General features: G+C 43.0%; 1 protein-coding gene across 1 annotated transcript in view; it reads right to left on the reverse strand.

The window, feature by feature from the left end:
* Positions 1-719: 719 nt before the first annotated feature.
* The window catches only part of tnfrsf21 (tumor necrosis factor receptor superfamily, member 21), a 35249-nt gene continuing 15677 nt past the window's right edge, over positions 720-20291 (reverse strand). The window contains exons 4-6 of the mRNA XM_069656188.1: positions 8566-8831; positions 4083-4356; positions 720-2785 (exon numbers count right to left, since the gene is read on the reverse strand). Of these exons, the coding sequence (XP_069512289.1) occupies positions 2556-2785; positions 4083-4356; positions 8566-8831 (770 nt within the window). The 3' untranslated portion in view covers positions 720-2555. The remainder of the gene's footprint in view (positions 2786-4082; positions 4357-8565; positions 8832-20291) is intronic.

Genomic DNA, 20291 nt, shown 5'->3' on the forward strand with positions numbered 1-20291 from the left:
GAGATCCTGGTTCCCCTGAAAGCTGCACAATCTATGCCTGAGCTGTGGCCTGCCCTCAGAAGGAGATCTTGGCTGCGCAAGTTCCTGCAGTCATCGAAGCTTGATTAATATCTGTAACAGCTTGCGGCATAATTCTTTGGTTGCATATCAGGTGGTTTGCTGGGTTTAGAGCAGTCTTATATCTTTGCTTATCCTCTGCAATATGCTGTAGTGATAGACCGGTTAATTGGTCGGCTGATTAATTGGACCGATTAATGACATTTGATGGTAAGAAGTGGACCTCTGAAGTAGCCTACCTTCTCAGTAATTGTTGATTTATGTTTTCAAGTAGCCCAGTACGTTCTGTTGTTTGATTAGCTCACACAGCTCGTCTTAAATAAGATCACTTTGACGTACAGTGACAAATTATTCTGTGTCATAGCAATCCTTGACGTCCAGTATTTTTCTGATCAGGCATCTGACAAATAGTCTAAGCTATCATCTCATCACTCTGCATGTAAAATGAATCTGCGAGGAGTGACGTGGTCGCAGCCTAAATGCCAAACACAAGCTATGTTCTGCTGCTGCAATACTTCAAACCTGAATTGTCTGACTGAACATATTGACAGATGGCTGGTTTTCAGCTACAGTTCTTGTTTAGATTGAAGTAGAGTCGCGCACAGAAAATAAATAATTAATAAGTGACGAGTACATGCAGAGTATGACAAATGTTTTGAGCCTTTATTGGTTAATTTAAAGAGGTTACATAGTAGTAAACATAGTGGTTACACATTTTACATTTCATATTTCTTTAGAAATGTTGTACTTTAATGATATCACCTCAAGCCACGAGTGAATTTCATATCTCCCCTCTCCCCTTTATCCTTCTCAAGACATTAAAAAGTAACCTGCAGTTTGAGTTTCCCAAGCAATGTGGAGAGCAAGCATACATATCACTATCATCATCTTTGTCAACATCCTTCAGTCCACAGCAGCAGCAGCACCTTCACTTGCTTCACTCAGTCTGGAATTATATAAACAGTCATAATATCAAGGTACAGCCCCCCCGTATCCGGCCAATCAGTGAGTGTTCTCATCTAGCACCACAGGAGCTTTGAAAGTAACTGTCTAGGTGAAAACAGGCCCGCCATTAGGGCTCTCACAGCACCTGTAAAATACCCCCAAACGTGGATGACATTTTAGTGGTGGTTTTATTATTACTTTAAAAGCATTAAACTCGGAAAGAACTAAAAGAGTATATTATTTCTTCCTTGTTTAAATAAAGTAATACAAGTGGCAAGTCTTCAAGTAGAGTATGGTATATGCATATCTTACATCTCAGCCAGGTCATGTTGTGAATGTGAACGCCCATTTATACACGCGATGCAAAAAGGGTCAGAACTAACAAAAAGATGCTACGACAACAAATCAAACTAAAAGTAGAAAACAAAAGTTAGTTGCGAGGCATGTTAGGATAAAAGAAAGAGGAAATGAAGGGCACAGGAAGTACACGCCTGCTTCTTCAACACAGACTAGAATTAGTGCATCATTATTACATTTCAATATCATCTACATAAAGCATTTTGCTTGTATTTTGTTATGTACTATAGCACTGAAACACTCAGACATCCACTAGACCAACATGAAGCGCCACAATGTATCAACACTTCATCAGAACTACATTTGCTGTGGGGGGATGGTGCTAGCTAGCGGATAAAAGTGCGTACTGGAAGGAGTATTTATTGTTACTGTCCAGAGTCCCACAGCGGCAGAGATTCCAAAGCGACATATTTAAAACGTCTTAGATATATGGCTTTGGTTCCAGAGAAGAAGGCCGAGGTGATCAACACCTCGGCCTTCATATTGAGTTTCTTGTCTGGTTACATTACAAAAAGTCAATTTAACTCAAGTATTTTAATTCTGAATTATTTTGAAGTTTAATCTAATATTTTTCAATACATGGCTTTTGTTCTAGAGCAGCAGCACCAACCCCTCTATTCTAATAGTGCCCCCTGCTGGTCTGGTAAAGTAATTACAAGTTAAAATGATGGTCTGGCCACATGTGGTCTGCTCCAGGTACAGGAGAATGGAGGAGGAGAAAGGGAAAAGCAGAGGAGTCATTGGCTGAATAAACGGACATATAATAAGCTCAGGCAGAGGACTTGCAGGTCAATGAAAACCAGGGGGGATTAGATTATCCTTTAAAAAGTGAAGGCATTGGCTAGTTAAGAAAGTGCATGTTATGTTTATATATATATATAAAACACACACACACACACACACACACACACACAGGCTCGACATGTGAAAAAAAGGACTCCTCTTGTAAAAATCAGAATGCTTTGAGCTTTGACCCTGTATCATGGTATAAATGATATTGGAGGATGGTTGGAGGGTAAAGAATATAACCAGTTAATTCAGTCATTTGAGGGACCTATTCTAAAACACCTAGCTAAAATCATGTCACAAAGTGATATGACGAGACTCCATCTGCTCATTTGAACCACCACGTCTGACTGTTCCCCTTCGCTGACACATCCTTTCTTATTCCCGTGCAATTACTTTCTCTGTATCCACTATAACAGATCAGGGAAGTGGCTGTAGACGGAGTCCAGCAGTGTCTGGCTGGCCTCCTGACTCTTGATTCCTGCTATCTCAAACAGCTGGTCCAACTTGTCCTCAGCGGCTGGGATTTCCTCAATTATGTGCAACTCTTCAGGGTTCAGGATATGCAGCATGTCGTCGAAGATTGGCTGCAGGTCACACGGATCCAGGCGTACTTGACGAAGCACAGTGTCTTTCTTCTCTGAATGGGAGCAGAGATGGCAGATATGTTATTATCTTGAAGCTGCTAAATCAATATTTTACAACAGTTAGTCCCGACAAAGTAATCTGATTGGATAAGAGGCTTTCCATGAGTGGCGATATAGAGAACAACATCCACCTCAGCCAGGTGCATTGCAGCAGACCATGTATGTCTACATTGATCAAGCTGGTACCTCTGAATCACACAGCAGACTCTTATCTCACTGGTTGGTGATAAATTAAAACAAACAGATAAATGTACATGATAAAGGGGCGCTGTTTAGCTCAGTCGGTAGAGCAGGCGCCCCATGTACAGAGGCAATTAGTCCTCGTCGCACTGATCGCAGGCTCGACTCCCGGTCTGCCGATCATTTGTGCATGTCATCCCCCACTCTCTACTCCCAACATTTCCTGTCTATCTTCAGCTGTCCTATAAAAATAAAGCCAAAAGGCCAAAAAAATAATCTTTAAAAAATTTTTTTTTAAAAATGTACCTGATAAACACAGCTGATCTGTGGTGACCTGGAGACACAGAGAGCAGGAGGATGTTTGGGTTGCTTGGCAACAAAAGTCCAGTTTCAGTTAAGTTGTGGAGCTAGTTGAGTTGGTGGAACAAAAAGTAATCTGTTGTTGACTAATACTTTTTACTAGTATTTGCCGCTTGTAAAACTGTTGTATAAAAGCAATATCACACTCGAGGCCGTGATGTTGTACTGAACATCATCACGGCCGTGATAATCTGCGTCACGAGGCCTGCTACGACCGTGATGACATGCAGTACAACATCACTCCCTCTCATGTGACATTGCTTTATTTTCATATAACCAAAGGACCAAATGACTGTGGAATGGCTAACGATGGCTGAGTCTAATGCATGGTCCAATATAATGGTGTATCACATGTTTCACCGCCATCTTGGCATGATTGAGACTTTTCAGCGGTATGTAGCATTTTGTCAGTAGAACTGCCCCAAAAGTGCCCCAGAGACATTACCCGGAGTTAGTACTTCGTAATACTTTAACTAGGTTGTTAAAATAATGAAGTAGTAGGATCAGCCGGAGCTCCAACAAAGCGTGGCTACAACTAGTCAATCAACTCATTTTTGGCAACAGGCCCCCGATCACATTACTCAGAGCAAGCCTATAATTTAAGTTAGCACAATTAATAAATGCTCTGCTAATCCTCACTGATGCTTTGCTGGGCACTGTCAAATCATGCTAACACTACATGAAAACTAAAGACTAGAGAAAAGGGCTGGAAAAAAATGAAATTAGAAACTTTCCAGCCAGCAGGCTCACCTTTGGTAATGAACGAGCCATTCCTGCTGAGGGCGGAGTCTTTGCTGGAGGTGGAGTCACAGCGAAGCAAGGGCTCCGATTCATCTGGAAAGAAGCCTTTGCTGCGGTCCACTGGCGACTGCTCCAAGGCAACACCGCTGACCCTGCCCATGCTACCGCAACTGCTGCTGTTACTGTGGGTGCCACTGCCAATGCTGGGGGAGTCGGTAGGCTTGTGGATTGGACTGAGGCTTTGGCTTACATTCACTGAGGTCAGCAGCTGGTTGATGTCAAACTGTAGGTTGGAACACAGAGATTAAGTTGAGGAGATAAGGAGCAGAAATAAGAGGAAAAATAATGTGCCCAAACATCCAGTAACAGTCTGGTGTTTACTGTCAAGAGAGCACACACAACTCTATCCCAAAACTTTTTATGTCTCTGCAAACACCTTTTCATACTTCCTGTCATTTTCAGCCCTCCTCTTTTATCTTTATCTCCCTCCCGTTTTGTTTAAATGTATCTTCCCTTCTCTTCATCTTTCTTCATCTGGGGGGCATGCCTCCCCCCCCCCCTTCCCTCTCTCGAGTTATGTTAATGTGTGTAGGTGTGGTTACAGGTTATATGTACCGGTGGTGAAAAAGGTCACTACTGCTCGGTCTTTCACTGGCAGTAACACTGCAATGTGATGGCAGCACCGTTGTAATTGGGATCATTTTTCATCTCATATCATGTTTGAAGGTTAATTTTATCTGTTCTCTTCTTAATTAGCATTATGGATATAAAGTGGGAGATTGCTGATGTAATACAGTTTTACCCTTAATGCATGAATATGCGGCTTTCAGGTGGCACAATAAAGCCACAGCATCTACCAAACCTTTCCCTTTGGCCACACCTCTGCCATCCCTCAGCGCCCCTCCTCCCCTCCACTACCTCCCTCGCCCCTTTCTAGCGTGTTATCAGGATGTGCCTGGTCTAGGCCGACCTGGTCTATACCGCTAGCTCTGCTCTTGGTCAAAGTTGACGCTAATGGAATCAGACCACTGTCCCCCGCTTATTTCAGCATTCCACAGACAGGATGTCATTTTGGGACACACTCCGATGAACGGAGTTTATGGTGGCTTGGTTTTATATTTGCATTTAGAATAGCATGTGTATGATTATTGACCAAATATTTCAATGAAGGACTGTGAACAACAGGAATGGAGGCACATCTCTGTCCCCTTTGGATTGGGATAGTGTGTGAGAAACATATCTAGGAGGAGGAGAGAGGTGAAACAGGGAGGGGTGACACAGAGCGCACTCAGGACAAAGAAAAATGTTGATTTCATCACTGTGTCTATAATGGTCTGTACACACACACATAAATGCATAAGAAGTGTGGAATGTGTGTTCACCCTGATATGTTGAGCACTAACATAACTATTATTTTCACAGACTGGTTATTTAATCTCATTCTGTGTATCGTCACCCAGCGGTGCTTGGAGTCTACATGCAGCTGAGAGTCCAGAGGTATCGAATACTTGAGGGGATACATTTCTTTACATTTGACGCATCATTTTACGTACTCGGGTACAGTACGAAGCAATCGTACCTAATGTGAAAACGCCCTAATGCGAAATCGAAAACTAGCTAAGTTTCTTAGAAAAACACTGTGAAACTATGAGCTACAACTAACCTACAGTTACTAGCTAGCTAAAATTGGAAAAATCGAAGGCTGTGTTCGAATGCCATACTACATACTAAATACTAAATACTACATGCTTTATACATATATATATATATATATATATATATAACTGCCGCTTCTTTAGCTACAGCGCCCCCTTCTGCTGGAATGCTGCTGCTGTCCGTCATTTCAACTGCCGCTGTGACGTTCCAGCGCTTTGCATTGTGGGATACAGTAGGCGAGGCAGACTGGTCCGATGCATTCTGGAGATTTTCTCCGAATCAGTACGACATCCGGGCATTTTTGGTACTGCACATTTTGCTTTTGTTTGCATACTGCATACTACATTTAGGCCACATTAGTACGTACTGCTAGTATAGTAGGGCATTTCGAACATAGCATATATCCAACAACCTAACTACTGCCTAAACTCGCTAACTAACTTATAAATACTATAAACTCAACTCTAAAACTAAGACTAAAATAACCTATGCTAACAGTACAATCTAACTACTCAATCACTAAAGTTACAGTTATAATCAATGCACCTGACTCCCCATAGTTTGCTGAATCAGGTGACGTAGCTTTGATGGGGTTTGGTGACAAAAGCCAGGTTTCAACCTGTAGAGGGCAGGCACCGTGCATATTTCTAACAATCTGTAGCTTTCAAATACTTTGCACTCAAATGTCGAGATTTGGACCTGAATTATTCAACACTACTAAATACTCATATACATATGTTTTCAGCTGGGGGTTAACTAAGAATAAATTCCATCCTTATGCAACAAGGTCATGTACCTTTCTCTCTTGTCTATCTTGTTATTATTACACAACATCTACTGGCTATAGGTTATATTTTACTACAAGGACAACACAAGTGCTACTGTGGTCCGTTTAATAGACTCAGTAGTCCCAGTTCTTCCGTTCACCAAACATTTTTGTTATCTTATCCACTATCAATCCAGTAAGAGGCACAAAAAGCTTTTGTCTGAGAAAATCGGCTTATTTAACTGTGATGACAGACAACATGACAACAGGCAACTTAAGAGCTGAGACACACATGCACACTGGTGTGTCTTTAAAAACCACAACAAGGCTGTAACTGTACAGTGCTGACCTTGGAGGGTGCAGTCAAGGCCACTCATTTAATATGCATGACTGGGATATTAAAGGGTAAGGAGCAGAGTTAATGGGGATTAAAGATGTGTATACGGTGCCCCCTGTGTTTAGACTTCTGTTCGAGTATGTGGAGATAACAGTATGACACTAGCCAGGCTGCTTATTAGGGGGCCTGTAAGTGAGGTTTAGGCGTTCTGCGGCTCATCACTTAACAGACATTAACCATTACAGAAATACATTGTTACCCCAGACTCCCCACCCTACCCGACCTCCCTACCCCTGCTGCAGCTGAAAAAAATACTTTTCCAATATCATCTAATGTTAAAGTGTGTGAGTGGCCAAGAATGATGAACAAACTTTAGCACTAATTGCTGAAAAAAAATCATATGGTGCTTTACTAATGAGGTTGGACATGAGTTCACTTATATACTGTGCTCGCTTTAGCTGCTTGTTAGCCTGTTCAGTGTTTATCAAACAGCTATTTAATCGTCGGCCAGTAAACAGGAGTCAGGAGTTGTTGGCTTTTCCCCGGAGAGATTACAGCGGACCATATGAGAAGATCGGTTATTTTACGTTTCATGTTACGTGTCGGGGCACCATTCTCTCTACTTCTTGCTACTTCTTTACTCTGATAACTAAAGACCTGCAGTCAGTCACCGACAGAATCTCCTCCTGGCAAAGTTAGCAAAGTAGCTCATTCATTTTTTATACAGTCTACGGCTAATAAACGCTAGCTGCGCTGAGGAGCATATAGCCTAGCTTCTTAGCCATAGCTGGCTGATTCATGCGGCCCGCCCATAGAGCCCAGCCATAGGCTTCAGCTCGGTCGCGCTCGGCGTCTTTGCCCGTCTCTGGATCAGCCGGCTCTGGCATTTCCAATACGGCGGCTGCCAGCGGCGGCACAATTTGAGTTTCAAAACGCTTCTTCAGAAACCAGTGGGTGACGTCACTGAGACTACGTCTATAATTTATACAGTCTATGTTGGGCATGTAGACTGCAGGAGCTGGGGATCGAACAGCCAACCTTACAATTTGGAGACAACCCACACTTTAACTGAGCCACTGCCGCCCCAAAATACGTATGCATTTAAAAAGTCAAAAATAAAATCATGCAATATAATACTATCATATCATATTATATCATTTAAAATTCACAGCACCAAAGCCGAGTACAGGGGGAAATGTTTTTCACTGTTTTTGTGCCATCATTTTAATGACAAACACTCTGCAGAGAGAAAGAAAGAGAGACAGAGATGTCCCTCCTGTAACTGTACCGATTGTGTTGCAACAAGGGCTGTCAATCGATTAAAATATTTAATCGCGATTAATCGCATGGTTGTCCATAGTTAACTCACAATAACTCGCAAATTAATGTCACATTTTTAGCTGTTGTAAATGTACCTTACAGAGATATTGTGCTCCTCACAAAACACAAACATTTAAACAGAAAAACATGGAGTTTGGGAAACTAAAAGGGACTCTGCTATATAATTGGAATCTTGGAATCGTTGATATAATTAATAAAGCCAAACTATGGGGTCTGGATCCAGGAGAACACGGCTGTACAAAAAGATAGGATTCATTAGCAGAGAGATACAAAGAACAGTGCTGGAGCTTGTGGCTATTAAGTTGACAGAGCTGAAGTTGAGCTGGAAATGATGTCATGAAACAGGGTAAGACTTTAGTTGAATATCTTGCCCACATGTCCATCCAACCTACCTGAGGGTTTTCCTCCAAGACACAGCGGATCTTCTCCACTACGTCAATGCGTCGCTGTCGGTGCAGGGCATTTATAAGCTTGGCCAGGTTGGCATCGCTGTCCCTGATGGTCCAGTGCTGCAGGGCGGCGTACGCTCGCTCATGATCTGATGAGTAACCGTTGGAGAAGGCGGCCACCTCTCTCTCCGTGGCGTTGGCCAGCAACTGATAGATATCTATCCACTGTGTGCCCACCTGGGCCGCCACCAGCTTCAGGATATCAACCCCTGAGGAGATAAAGAGAGGGAAATTACTAAGAGCACAAGTACAATTGCTTACTTTACTTTTAAATTGCTTGTTAATAATTTGTTTGTGATAAGGGTGACAACTTAAAGTAGTTGAACTGTTACAGCATCAGTTATTCTGTAGGCATTTTAAGCTCCAAATCCATTACCATGACCCTCTCAATGTACAAACCACAACTCAAATCCATTGGACCGCCCCACTAATGCTCGGGAGCACCACGGTCCTCCACCACACTAAAGTGCTCTTCAGGGGACTCTGAAAAGATGGGCTCTCTGTTGCATATGTGCCTTGTGACTGTGTCGCTCTCTATTTTTCTCTGGCCAGGGGAGGGGACGTCACTGAGCTGCCGGACACACCCACTCACACACATTCAGCATTAGCTCGCTACAGTATGGACCTTGTTAATACCTTTTAGGTGCAGCTGCGTAGTACAGATGTCATTCAGAAACATATTGGCTTTGAGTGTTTCCACACGCAGTGTCTTTAATAACGAGCCTTCTTGACATGCGGCTAACCTGTTGCTTGTGAAAACCAGGTCATGGTTAAAAAATACAAACGCGAGTTGTGTTATTTTAGCGACTTTGTATGCACAGCTCACAAATGTCAACAAGGGCGGGACGCATCACTGAGTGCAGTCTCAGCTGAAGTGTAGGTGCGAGGGGAAAAAAGACGCTAAGAGAAGCAGGTTCAAATAGTTTTGTGAACAGACACTACAGGTTAAGTCAGTGGTTCCCAAACTTGTTCTGCAGGGCCCCCCTTTGGTGGATGAAAATATTTTCCTATGCTAACGACCTCCATATCTTTTGACATGTCATAAATGTACCTCACAATAGTATTGACAGAGGGACAGCCTTAAGTTTGCTGCCTGTTGCTTCATCAATCACTGGTGAAACCACTGAGGGTCGTATTACTTCCTCAGCTGTAGTGTGCAGCTCTTTACATGAAGCAGCTCTGACAGCTACTTTATAAGAGGTGCCTTACGTTTACCTGGCAGTCCTTTCACAAAATTTGTCATGCTTTGCGAACAGTGCAAGACTGTATGCATTGTTTTTATTGAGCCTTGCAGCCCCCCCCCCACTGGCACTGTTATATTGTTATCTCAATATTGAACAATGTTATCGCACATCTCAGATTTTTCACATATCTGTAGGCCTACAGCGTGACGCAGCATGTCGTGCCACAAGTCTTAGCTGTCCTGGATCAACTATGGCAGCCTCTTATTCTAGCCTGCACACTGACACATGTTGGGCCTTTCAATGTGTGAAATAAGCAGGGTAACAGAGTAGGTATGTACAGTACCTTAAAGACAGACAGCTGTTGAGCGACAGCTGCTCTGGTAAGACTAGGAACTGATTCTCTTTGTGAGTGCAGCCGACACATCAAGTTTGAAATTGATCTTGTCTTTGTGACAGATCACAGGATGAGACGGCAAGCTGCAGCTGGAGCCTCTCTGACTAGAGTGAGATTTGGTGAAGATTATAAGAGAAGGTAAGACTTTAGTGACTTTATTGATTTTTTTAAATGTGTCTTGGTGAGACAGAGTCACATTTCAAAGCAACATTTCTACAAAATTGAAATAAAAATAATACAAAATAAAGCTATTAAATTGTTTTAAAAAATAAACATTTTTCTGATTTTGTAAATTCACAAAACCACTGAAGCAGCCGACACTACATGGCCGTTACACGTCCAGGGTATTAACGCAGAATTAATTCCATCACGTTTGATAAGCATTAGGCTAATCCATGATTAATGTGTGGTGTAGCAAACATGCTAAGTACCGGAATACAGAATTCAGATGGACTAGACCAGAGAGATCAAGTGGATGTAAGCCAGTGGTAGGAAGTCGTGGCTATATACACACACGGGTGCACATGTGTACACAAATGAAAACACACAGTAATGCAAGCACACACAAGGGCGTAGGCAACTTTAAAATGGCATATGAAGCCTGCACACATGCTATACAGACACTATGATGTGCCACGAACACCTAATGATTATTTTAACCCCTAAAAAAGAAAATGATCCAAAACCAAAGCCCTCATCCTTAAAGAAAACTCTTTATTTAACATCATTTTTAAAGAATCCTCTTCCAAAATGGCTTTAAAGGTCAACTCTAAAACAAACACATACACAAATAATCTCCTAGTCCAACTCAAGATGTATAAACTTCAGTAAAACCTGAAGGGACTCAGAGGACCTTGCGTGCCAGCCTTCTGGGCAAAGAGCATGTTAACTCTCATCCACTTCGCTCGGCATAACACACAGCAACAATAATCCCCCTGCTCTGCATGCCTCATTGCCGCTGTAGCTGACCAAGTTTAAATGACCTATATAAGTCACGTGTCGGTTCAGTATGTCAGCCAGCTGATATGTTTATGTGTTTGCACTGTGACATAGTAGTACTGTGTGTGTGTGTGTGTTTATTTGTATGTATTATGTGTGTGCACGTGTCCCTGAATTGTGAGCTCTCCACACTGTTAAAAAAACTGAAATGTCAAGCTACTCACGGTTAGTATCTAGTATTTATCCACACTGGTGCAAAGTGCCAGTGTTTGTACCAAGCTGTCCCTCCTTAATCAAATATATTTCCAAATAACTAAAGCCATGACAGTTCACCTCTAGCAGCAAGGGTTGATATTGACCTATTCACCTTGTTTCTCTTGAATTATTTTTCCCCACACACCAACACCTGCTGTGTATGAACGCAGCAGCTTGTTTCTATAATGACAGAAACCATGTTTGAGAAAAATGTAGTTCCTGTGAGATACAAAAACAACACGCAGGCGATGCTGATCCATTTTCAGCACAAAATCATCGTCCTAGGATTTCATATACTGCGCCGTTCTTTTGGCACTATTTTCTCTCTTGACAAATCCAGTATCACTACGCCTGCGGCAGGCCGGTTTCTCTACCGGCCGGCCTACTTATTCTACATTCGTTACCGGACAGAAGTCCTAATAGCTTTGCATCCACTACACTACTAGCAAGTATTTCACACAACTTGGTGTCCAAAAATCCGAACTATCCCTTTAACAAGAAGCCGCAGGGATTAATAGTTATGTAGGTGAATTTATAGAACATGGTGGGTTATAGTTTTTAGTTCAGAGCACCAGTGAAGGACCAAGCCAACCAGAACAGCTCTGTCTCTCTTAGCCTCTCAATACACATGGACCCAGAGGAGTCTTGATAGTTTATTTATTTATATTTTCATTTAAAAAGGACTGTATTAATGGTATATCTTTGTTGCAATGACCTGATTACAAGCAAGGACAACTGAACAGATCAAGCACAAAACATCATTTTTCTGCTCAGCACTCTCACGACACAGCTCCTCACTCTCCCAAGAGCTGATGTAGACGACAGTTCACCCCCAGCTGCTCCGTCAGAGCTCTCTTTTCCAAAAGATGACATCTACCCATCCATCCAATTTCTACTGCTTCGATTGGACAAGTGAAAATAGATTAAGCCAGAAAGCTAAGGCCTACTTCTTCGAAGCTATGTCTTGCATTTCTTCCTGGAGTTTTCAGAGGCAAGACCAGATGAGACTCTTGAGAGTTCTTGTTGCCTCGCTGTCTCTTTGCAGTTTGATGTGCAGTAAAAACCTCTAAAGGGAGGCATCCAAAGGAGATGCAAGAACCACTTCAAGTGGCTTGTTGTGATGCAAAACAAGCACTGATTGTTCACCAAGCTCCTTCGTCGACGCCTGAGCTACTCACTCTATTACCCTTTTCCCTTTCATGTTGTCTCTGTTCCCAGTGCCAGTGGAGTATCCTGCTTTCAGCCTCTTTTCTGCTGCGTCACCGTCTGACGTCACCAACATACGCAACAAAATTGGAACGATGTTTGAGCGCTGCTTGGACGGAGACGGGTGAAGTTTGCGATGGAGCATAGCATCACGACGGAAAGGGGGCGGAGATTAGCGTGTCAACCTGGGTTTTGTGTTCCCATCAATGCCGATCAGAGCCGAGGTGATAATTACCCGTGTCTACTGCAGAGTCATTTGACCCGGGTCTGAATGCCTTTCCCACTAAGCTAAAGAGCCGGGTGTGTAGTGACTTTTTTGCCCAGTGGGAAAATGGCTTTTGTTTAAGGTACACTGAGACCTAGCGACTTGGCAAAACAAACACATTTCAGGCGCTTACATCCAAAATCACATTAATTTGGTCATTACCATGAGGACAGGTAAGGGTAGAAATGCACTGTGGACTGACAGGTTGATATTCGTCTTCACTCTCAACCACGCACATGGTGATGAGGAATGTGAACATTATTGTTAATGCTGCGCAAATCATTCATTTCTTCTAGTTCCATCTTACCCTCAAAGACCCCACCAATTATTTTACTTAGTGGTTAAGTTCTCTGTTTTAAGGGCAACTATGTAGCAACTAAACTTCATATGAAATGTCCATTCTACAAATGCCCCAGGAAAAATAATCTAACTTGTGTGTTACTCGATGTTAAACAGAGCCCAAGCAGGGGGCTGTCACAGCTGTACGTCAGCATCTTTAAATAACATTCAGTTCATCACATCACCTCTTATGTTTGCTCAAATTTATGAACACACAACAACAATATATGTTTAGATTTGTGGGAGCACAAAATGCACTCTATACCTCCAACCATGCAACCCCCCACCCCACCCCACCCCACCCACACACCCAGCTACAATCCATTCTTTACAATTAAACCCAGGCTGAACCCAGTACTTGATACCTCCGCCCACCCTGGTACAGCACAGAGCAGTATATTCAACCATGTGGCTACCCGCTGGGCTTGGATGTGGAACTTGGCATTATAAACGGTGTGGATGTTTTTACAAGGGAGGATGGTGGGCAGCTTCATGTTTTCCTCACAATCTACATCATACTTTGTAATTATATGTTGTAAATATTTTGGCTGGTGACCACATCAAGCTGCAGAAACTCTTTATTCTGGCTGAACATTTTCTAAAGTGTATCATAAGGTTTTGGAATAATTTTCTATCTTGAAGGCTGCCAGTGTTTTTATTGTTTTCACTGAGACGTCTCGGGAACATTTCAGAACTTTAAAAAGGTTTTATTTCATTTGAAAGGTTATTTTGTTGCCTTTTTTCGGTGGATGAAAAGTGATTTTGTGTTAAAGAGTGACACATGGTTGCATATTTGACTCTTCTCTAGAAATCTTAACCATCACCGCCTCCGATGCTGCGCCCCCAGCAGACCACAGCGAACTACAGTGCACTGACCACAACAGATAGACAGAAGATCTCCAACGTCTTGCTGCACACGTTGAAGGCTCTAAGCTGCCTCAGGAAATAGTCAGCTCATCCCCCTCTTCTATACAGCCACTGTGTTTGTCTTTAGTCCTTTTTACACTGCAGGTCCGCCTCAGCGCCGTAACGAAGCTCCGTCCTCATACCAACTTTGTCGTTCTACATTGGACCAAGCAACGCCGGCGTAAAGCCGCCCCAGTGTGTGTTTTAAATAGGGTTCCGGCGTTGCGGAAGCAAAATGTGCGCGAGGTGTAAACAAACAGCATGTGCTTCACACGGCGCTGTTCTGCCCTGCCGGCTCTGCAGTTTACAAAGACGCCGCTCGGCCTCTGTTACTACCTCCGATGCCCGCTCAGAGGCGGAACGACTTCGCCCCACCAATCCGCCTCTGTGCGTTTTACATAGAAGACAAAACGTAACAAAGGTGTGATAATTCCGCCTTGACCTGGCAGTGTGAAAAGGGTTTTTGAGTTCAGTCTGTTGTTGATGTGGACGCCCAGGAACTTGTAGTCCTACACTATGTTAACATCCTCTCCCAGAATAAACAGCGGTGGTGAGGCCTTCCTCTTCCTTCTGAAGCCGATCACCATCTCCCTGGTCTTAGCCATGCTCAGAAGCAGATGAGTGCTTCCAGTCCACTCCACAATATTGTCCACCAGTGTTTATGTGTAATACCCGAGTGGATCCGGGAAGACCCGGCCGAGATTAGAAAGTGCTGGTCATGACGAAAGAGAAAGAGCAAAGCAAGGTGCAGCTTTGGCCACAAGGTGGCTCCAATGACCTGGCCGAGCGAGTGCTCCAGCTGCTTTTGCTCAGGAGGTGAAGGGTCGGATCACAGGTCAGACTCGGACAACACGGATGATAGCAAACTAGAAATGCTAACGTTAGCAACCGTGACAAAGAGTAATAGTTATCATTGTTCAAAAAGGACGAATAGTCGAAGGTATTGTTATTATGCTAGATGCAACAAAACGGCAATGCTGCTTTTAATCTGAAATAACTTACCATTCTGTAAATGTGTCCAGGATGGTCCAATAAGGCTTCAGTATTTGTTCCAATCTTTCCAAATGGCCCCACAAATGGAACATGGTGCAAATAGCTTGCGGTCAAAGCCTCCTCCTAGCTGCATTTATTGCCACCTTAACCTCTCTCCAACAATTTGGTACTTTTTGGTTTTCTTTGGAGCGCTTGAACATCGTTCCAAATTTGTTGTGTATGTTTGTCACGTCAGACGGTGAGGCAGCTGAAAAGAGACCGAAAGGAGTATACTTCACTGGCAATGGGAACAAAGACAATCCCCATCTATAAGCAGGTCTTCCCGGGTCTGAAAAACCTGCGTCAACACGCTAAATTTAGGTGGGAAAGGGGTATATGTGAAATCACAAAACATATACATAATTAACACTATAACCAACAAAATAACTTTCTTTTAGTCTGATTTCCTGTTTGCTGTAGTGTAACACTGAAAATGTTCCCGTTGTGGGATCAATAAAGGTTTATTTTATTCTACTCTATTCTATTCTATAACATAGTCGTCTGTGTCGAAGGACAAAAATTGGGCCAAGGTCAACACAACAGCAAGGTCAACCTAAAGTAACTGTAAGCTAACCTTTGACAACGTTTCTGTGGTTCCCTTTCCTCCATCTGTCTGCTGCACCCTTCTTTCAGGTAAACAAATGAGCTTTTCAGATCCTTGCAATAAAAACCTGGCCCGTGGCCCTGAGAGCCTCCATTTAGCACGGCTTTGAAGGAGAAGCAGCTTTCACTACTTCCTGGACGGCTTTGAGCAAACGCCAAGTGCTTTATGTGTGTGATCTGTGCTTTGACATTTCCTTTCTTTTTTCCTTTAATGCTCGAGTATTTTAACTGCTCCAGTAAAGCGGCATTACAACCTCAAGGGGAGCCAGCCGCACACCTTGGAAGGATTAAGAAGCTGTTTTGTTGTATGTTCCAGAGAGTAAAAAGCAATGTCAAATGGCTATTTGGGTTGAACGGGCATACAGGCATCTACAAATAAATAAGTACACATAGGGTAGGAGTACTCATCTAATCAGGAGAACACACATGCACACAATGCGCACACAGAGACACTCAAATGTAAAAGCTTTAAAAACCCGTCTTTAAAGTTTAAAGGCGTCAACACTGATCCTTACACAGAAATGGGTTCCATCCAGACAAGAACCAAATCATGTCAGTATCAGGATCGTGCACTTGTCTGTGGGTTTGAGCTGTGGGTTTCGGCTAATAAATAATGCAAATGCTTTCAAAGTTATTTCAGAGGATGAAAATAAGAATGCACAGTTGCCATTGAAAGGGATGACAGTGCATGTTCAAATGCGTTGTGGTTGTGCACACAAGTGCCGCATCAGTAGCAGCACGTAATCAGCACAGCAGCAGTTTATTGTGTTGAAAGCATTTAGAAACTGTAACGTGAAAAACAACTTCATGAAGTTACAGACAAAAGACAGCATATTGTTTCGATTTAAATGTAAGACCTGAGCCATAAGCATAACCAAAGCTCCACTGCAGAGCCAGCAGGCTGAGGGCAGCTGACACCAACAGGCTGAACTAACTGATCCACAAGGCCGGTGACGCTGTGGGGGTGGAGCTGGACTCTCTGACGGTGGTGTCAGACAGGAGGATGCTGTCCAAATTATGTGACAGCGTCTCCCATCCGCTCCATGATGTGCTGGCTAGGCACAGGAGCACGTTCAGGGAAAGAGTCATTCCCCCAAGATGCACCACAGAAGGCCACAGGAAGTCCTTCCTTCCTGTGGCCATCAGACTCTACAGCTCCTCCCTCTGAGTATCAGACACACAGACACCTATTTTAAACTGAACTCTTACTGTACGTCGCTCTTATTTTTTATTTAACTTTATTTTTGCATTTCACTCTCCATGCTTTCTCTGTATCAGAGCAACTGTAACGCCCGAATTAATAAAGTATTTGTGATTGTGATGTTAGGACCTCACCATGTGGCTGAAACAAAGAGCGGCCAACATGGACAACCCAAAGCCTGAAACAAAGGAAAAGCCTTTGTTTTATTTGCCTGGGCACAGTCCCCAACTCGCTGGCCAAGCACAGATTGTTTATTTTCCTATTTTTTTTAGTCCCCGAACCAACTGGAAGAGATGGCTGTACAACAGTGTCTCATTTAGTCTGCAGAAGAGAACGAAAGAAACATTTCCTCTGTCAGGTTCCTCTTCCATGCCCCATTCTCGCCTGGCTTTTGTCAATGAGAAGGATAACTTCTACGCCCCTCCATCATTTGCTAAATGACTTTGTTTTTTCCTCGTTCCACTGATGATCAGCCAATCTTTGTCAACAACAAGGATAACTTCTACGCACTGCTGTAGTTTCACTTTTTGAATTTGGCTGTTCTGATCAGACCAAATCCGAGGACAACGCGTCCACAGATCCACCAGTGTTCGAGCCACAGACCCCGCCGACAACTGACGTACTGTAACACACAGATTTCCACTTTGGCTACTGTTGTTACATGTTTAAAGCTAAAGACCCCGCTCTTTCATGATCACCTCTGACCTTATTGATATCGATGCCATTGATGATGATGGCATTAAGGATGTTGTTGATGATGATTAGGATATTCATGATGATGATGATGATGATGATGACGATATTGATCTTGTTGATGTTGATGATTAACACACTGCCCGTCAGCACCAGTGTCCGATCGCACTTGAAGCTGTTTGTTGGCTCTTACTGACATGTGCCGTTTTGGGTTGATTGAAGACCAGTCGTGCTGCTGCGTTCTGGATCATCTGCAGAGGTTTGAATGTGCTGCAGGAAGGCCTGCTAGTAGGGAGCAGCAGTAATCAATGTGTGATATCACGAGAGCCTGTAGCAGCAGGTGTGTTACATGCTCTGACAGGTAGGGTCTGATCTTCCTGATGTTGTACAGGGCAAATCGATAAAATAAAATTAAAAGATATTATACTTTAAAGAGCAGATGTTTTTTAATAATTTTTTATCTCTTATAAATGTAAAATAGTGTTTAACTATTGAGAATAAGTTAACGGCAGATTTCTTATTTCCCCTTTTGGTTATTAGTCTCTGATCCCAGGGCGGTGCCCTGTAATAATTCTGATTCTTTTTTTTTAATAAGAATTAAATTAAGAATTATCAATCAGGTGTGTGCTGAAAAAACTGCTGAAGAGTTGATAGCAGTGAGAGTGAACAAAAAACGGTATCGTTGCAGGTCATAAAAAGAAAGCAGTTGAGTTGGGCCTGCCGAGCTGCCGTCTTTGATCAGGCCTTTGTGTTCAACATACAGTAACTGCACTATGTATGTTACTTATCTGTGATGATTGAAATAAGATGCTTAGGTATACTTGTCGCTCTCCATCTTCAAAAAAAATAATATGTGGGCTAACAAGGGCTAGCAACAAGCCCCCTCCATCACACCCCCACCACCCCGAAAACCGATCCCATCAACACACCCCACACCAGCAATCACACGCACCCACATACAACTCAACCTAATTTACTTCTGTCTGTGTATGTTCTCGTCTTCCTGCAAGAGACCCGATTGACCCACTAATGTGCCTTGCCAACCAAACAAAGCCCTGATGCAGCTGAAACCAGATTATTCCAGTTCTATGTGGTCAGACACTAAGGGAGCAAAGAGAGGGTGGCAGTTGGCTTGGCTTTGTTACAGTGTGAAAACACATACGCGCACACGCACACACGCGCACACACACACACACACACACACACACACACACACACACACACACACACAAGGTTTCCTCTGTTTCATTGTGAAATCAAGAGCGTCACTGCGGGGCAAAATGTACACGTCGATAGCCACAGTGACATTAAACAAGAGCTACGTATTAAGGGTTAGTTAGAGAGAGAAGTGACATGTATGAGATGTCGAGCACTTCACACAAGAATAGAGAGAGCTCCAGATAAGCTGGGTGATGTACACAACAAACAAGGAGGTGAAAAAAACCCAAACAGAAGTAGAGATAGGAAGGAGACCCTGACGTGAAATAGGAGAACTAAGTAAGGCGTGTGTGTGTGTGTGTGTGTGTGTGTGTGTGTGTGTTTAGACTGGATAGTGACAGCAGGATGATACCACACCAGGGTCATGTCCTTACTTGTGTAACCACTGCCCTTTTCACCACGCACAGTGGGGAAGAATTAATTACATTAGGTACCCACAGTGGTACACTCACTTCAACAGATGGTTCTACACATCTCAGGAGCAGAACTGAAAGTCCATGACCTCCTTTAGTCATTTGAGAGTTTTTAATGTTTGTTTTGTTTTAAGTGCAGTTTAATTGCTAATTAAAGTCAATAAAACACATTTTTTCTAAACAAGACTCGGTCGAGACCTAGTGTGTGGCTGACCGCATCAGGTCAATGTGTTACAAGGGCTGTCCTTATGAGGTCGATGACAACGTGTTTGAAAGCAGGTGTGTGCTGCGGACGTAGGTGAGGACAGTGGACGAGCAGCGGAGGAGCAGCCCCGCCTACTCCCTGAACAAAGTATCCAGAGCCGTATAGACAGAGAGTCACGTCAGTGGAGGTCCAATATGCTCCATGATCCACCATTGCGATGTCGCAACTCTCTCTCTCTACGGCTGTGAAAGTACTGTTACTCACTCAATCAGTCAGTCACATACAGACCCGTGTATCGGGCTGACCCTGGACGTCAGCCAAACATACAATTTTAGACAAAATTGGAACAGTCTGTTAGTCGCTTTCAGCTCACACAGCTTGTGTCCAGGGGTTGGATTTATTAATGTCTGTTATATTTAGCTTTTTTTAAATTTTTGCACACCAGACACCAGACCCATTTGAATCGCTGAACACACACACGTACTGTGTGTGTGTTCAGTGATTGAAATGGGTCTGGTGTAGGTGGCATTTCAAAAAATATAAAGCAAAAATTGTGATTCTGGGTAAAAAAAACCCCATGAATCTCTTACAATGAAAATCAAGACTAATATTTCAAAACCTAAGGACAAAGGGAGCATCACTTGTCTTGGGTCTTTTTGTTGTTTCACTGGGGAATTTATGTAGAGAAGAAGCTCCCTCATTAAAGTTCCTGTGAGGAGATTTTAGCTGGTTATGATACATAGTGAAATTAATACTGATGCCTTCATATGAGCTACAAAAACAAACAAGACCATAGGAGACAAGATTATATCTTAA

This window comes from Semicossyphus pulcher, unplaced genomic scaffold (assembly GCF_022749685.1).
Source record: "Semicossyphus pulcher isolate SPU_LCO1_2020_fin unplaced genomic scaffold, fSemPul1.0.p SCAF_11, whole genome shotgun sequence".
Classification (NCBI taxonomy): Eukaryota; Metazoa; Chordata; class Actinopteri; order Labriformes; family Labridae; genus Semicossyphus; species Semicossyphus pulcher.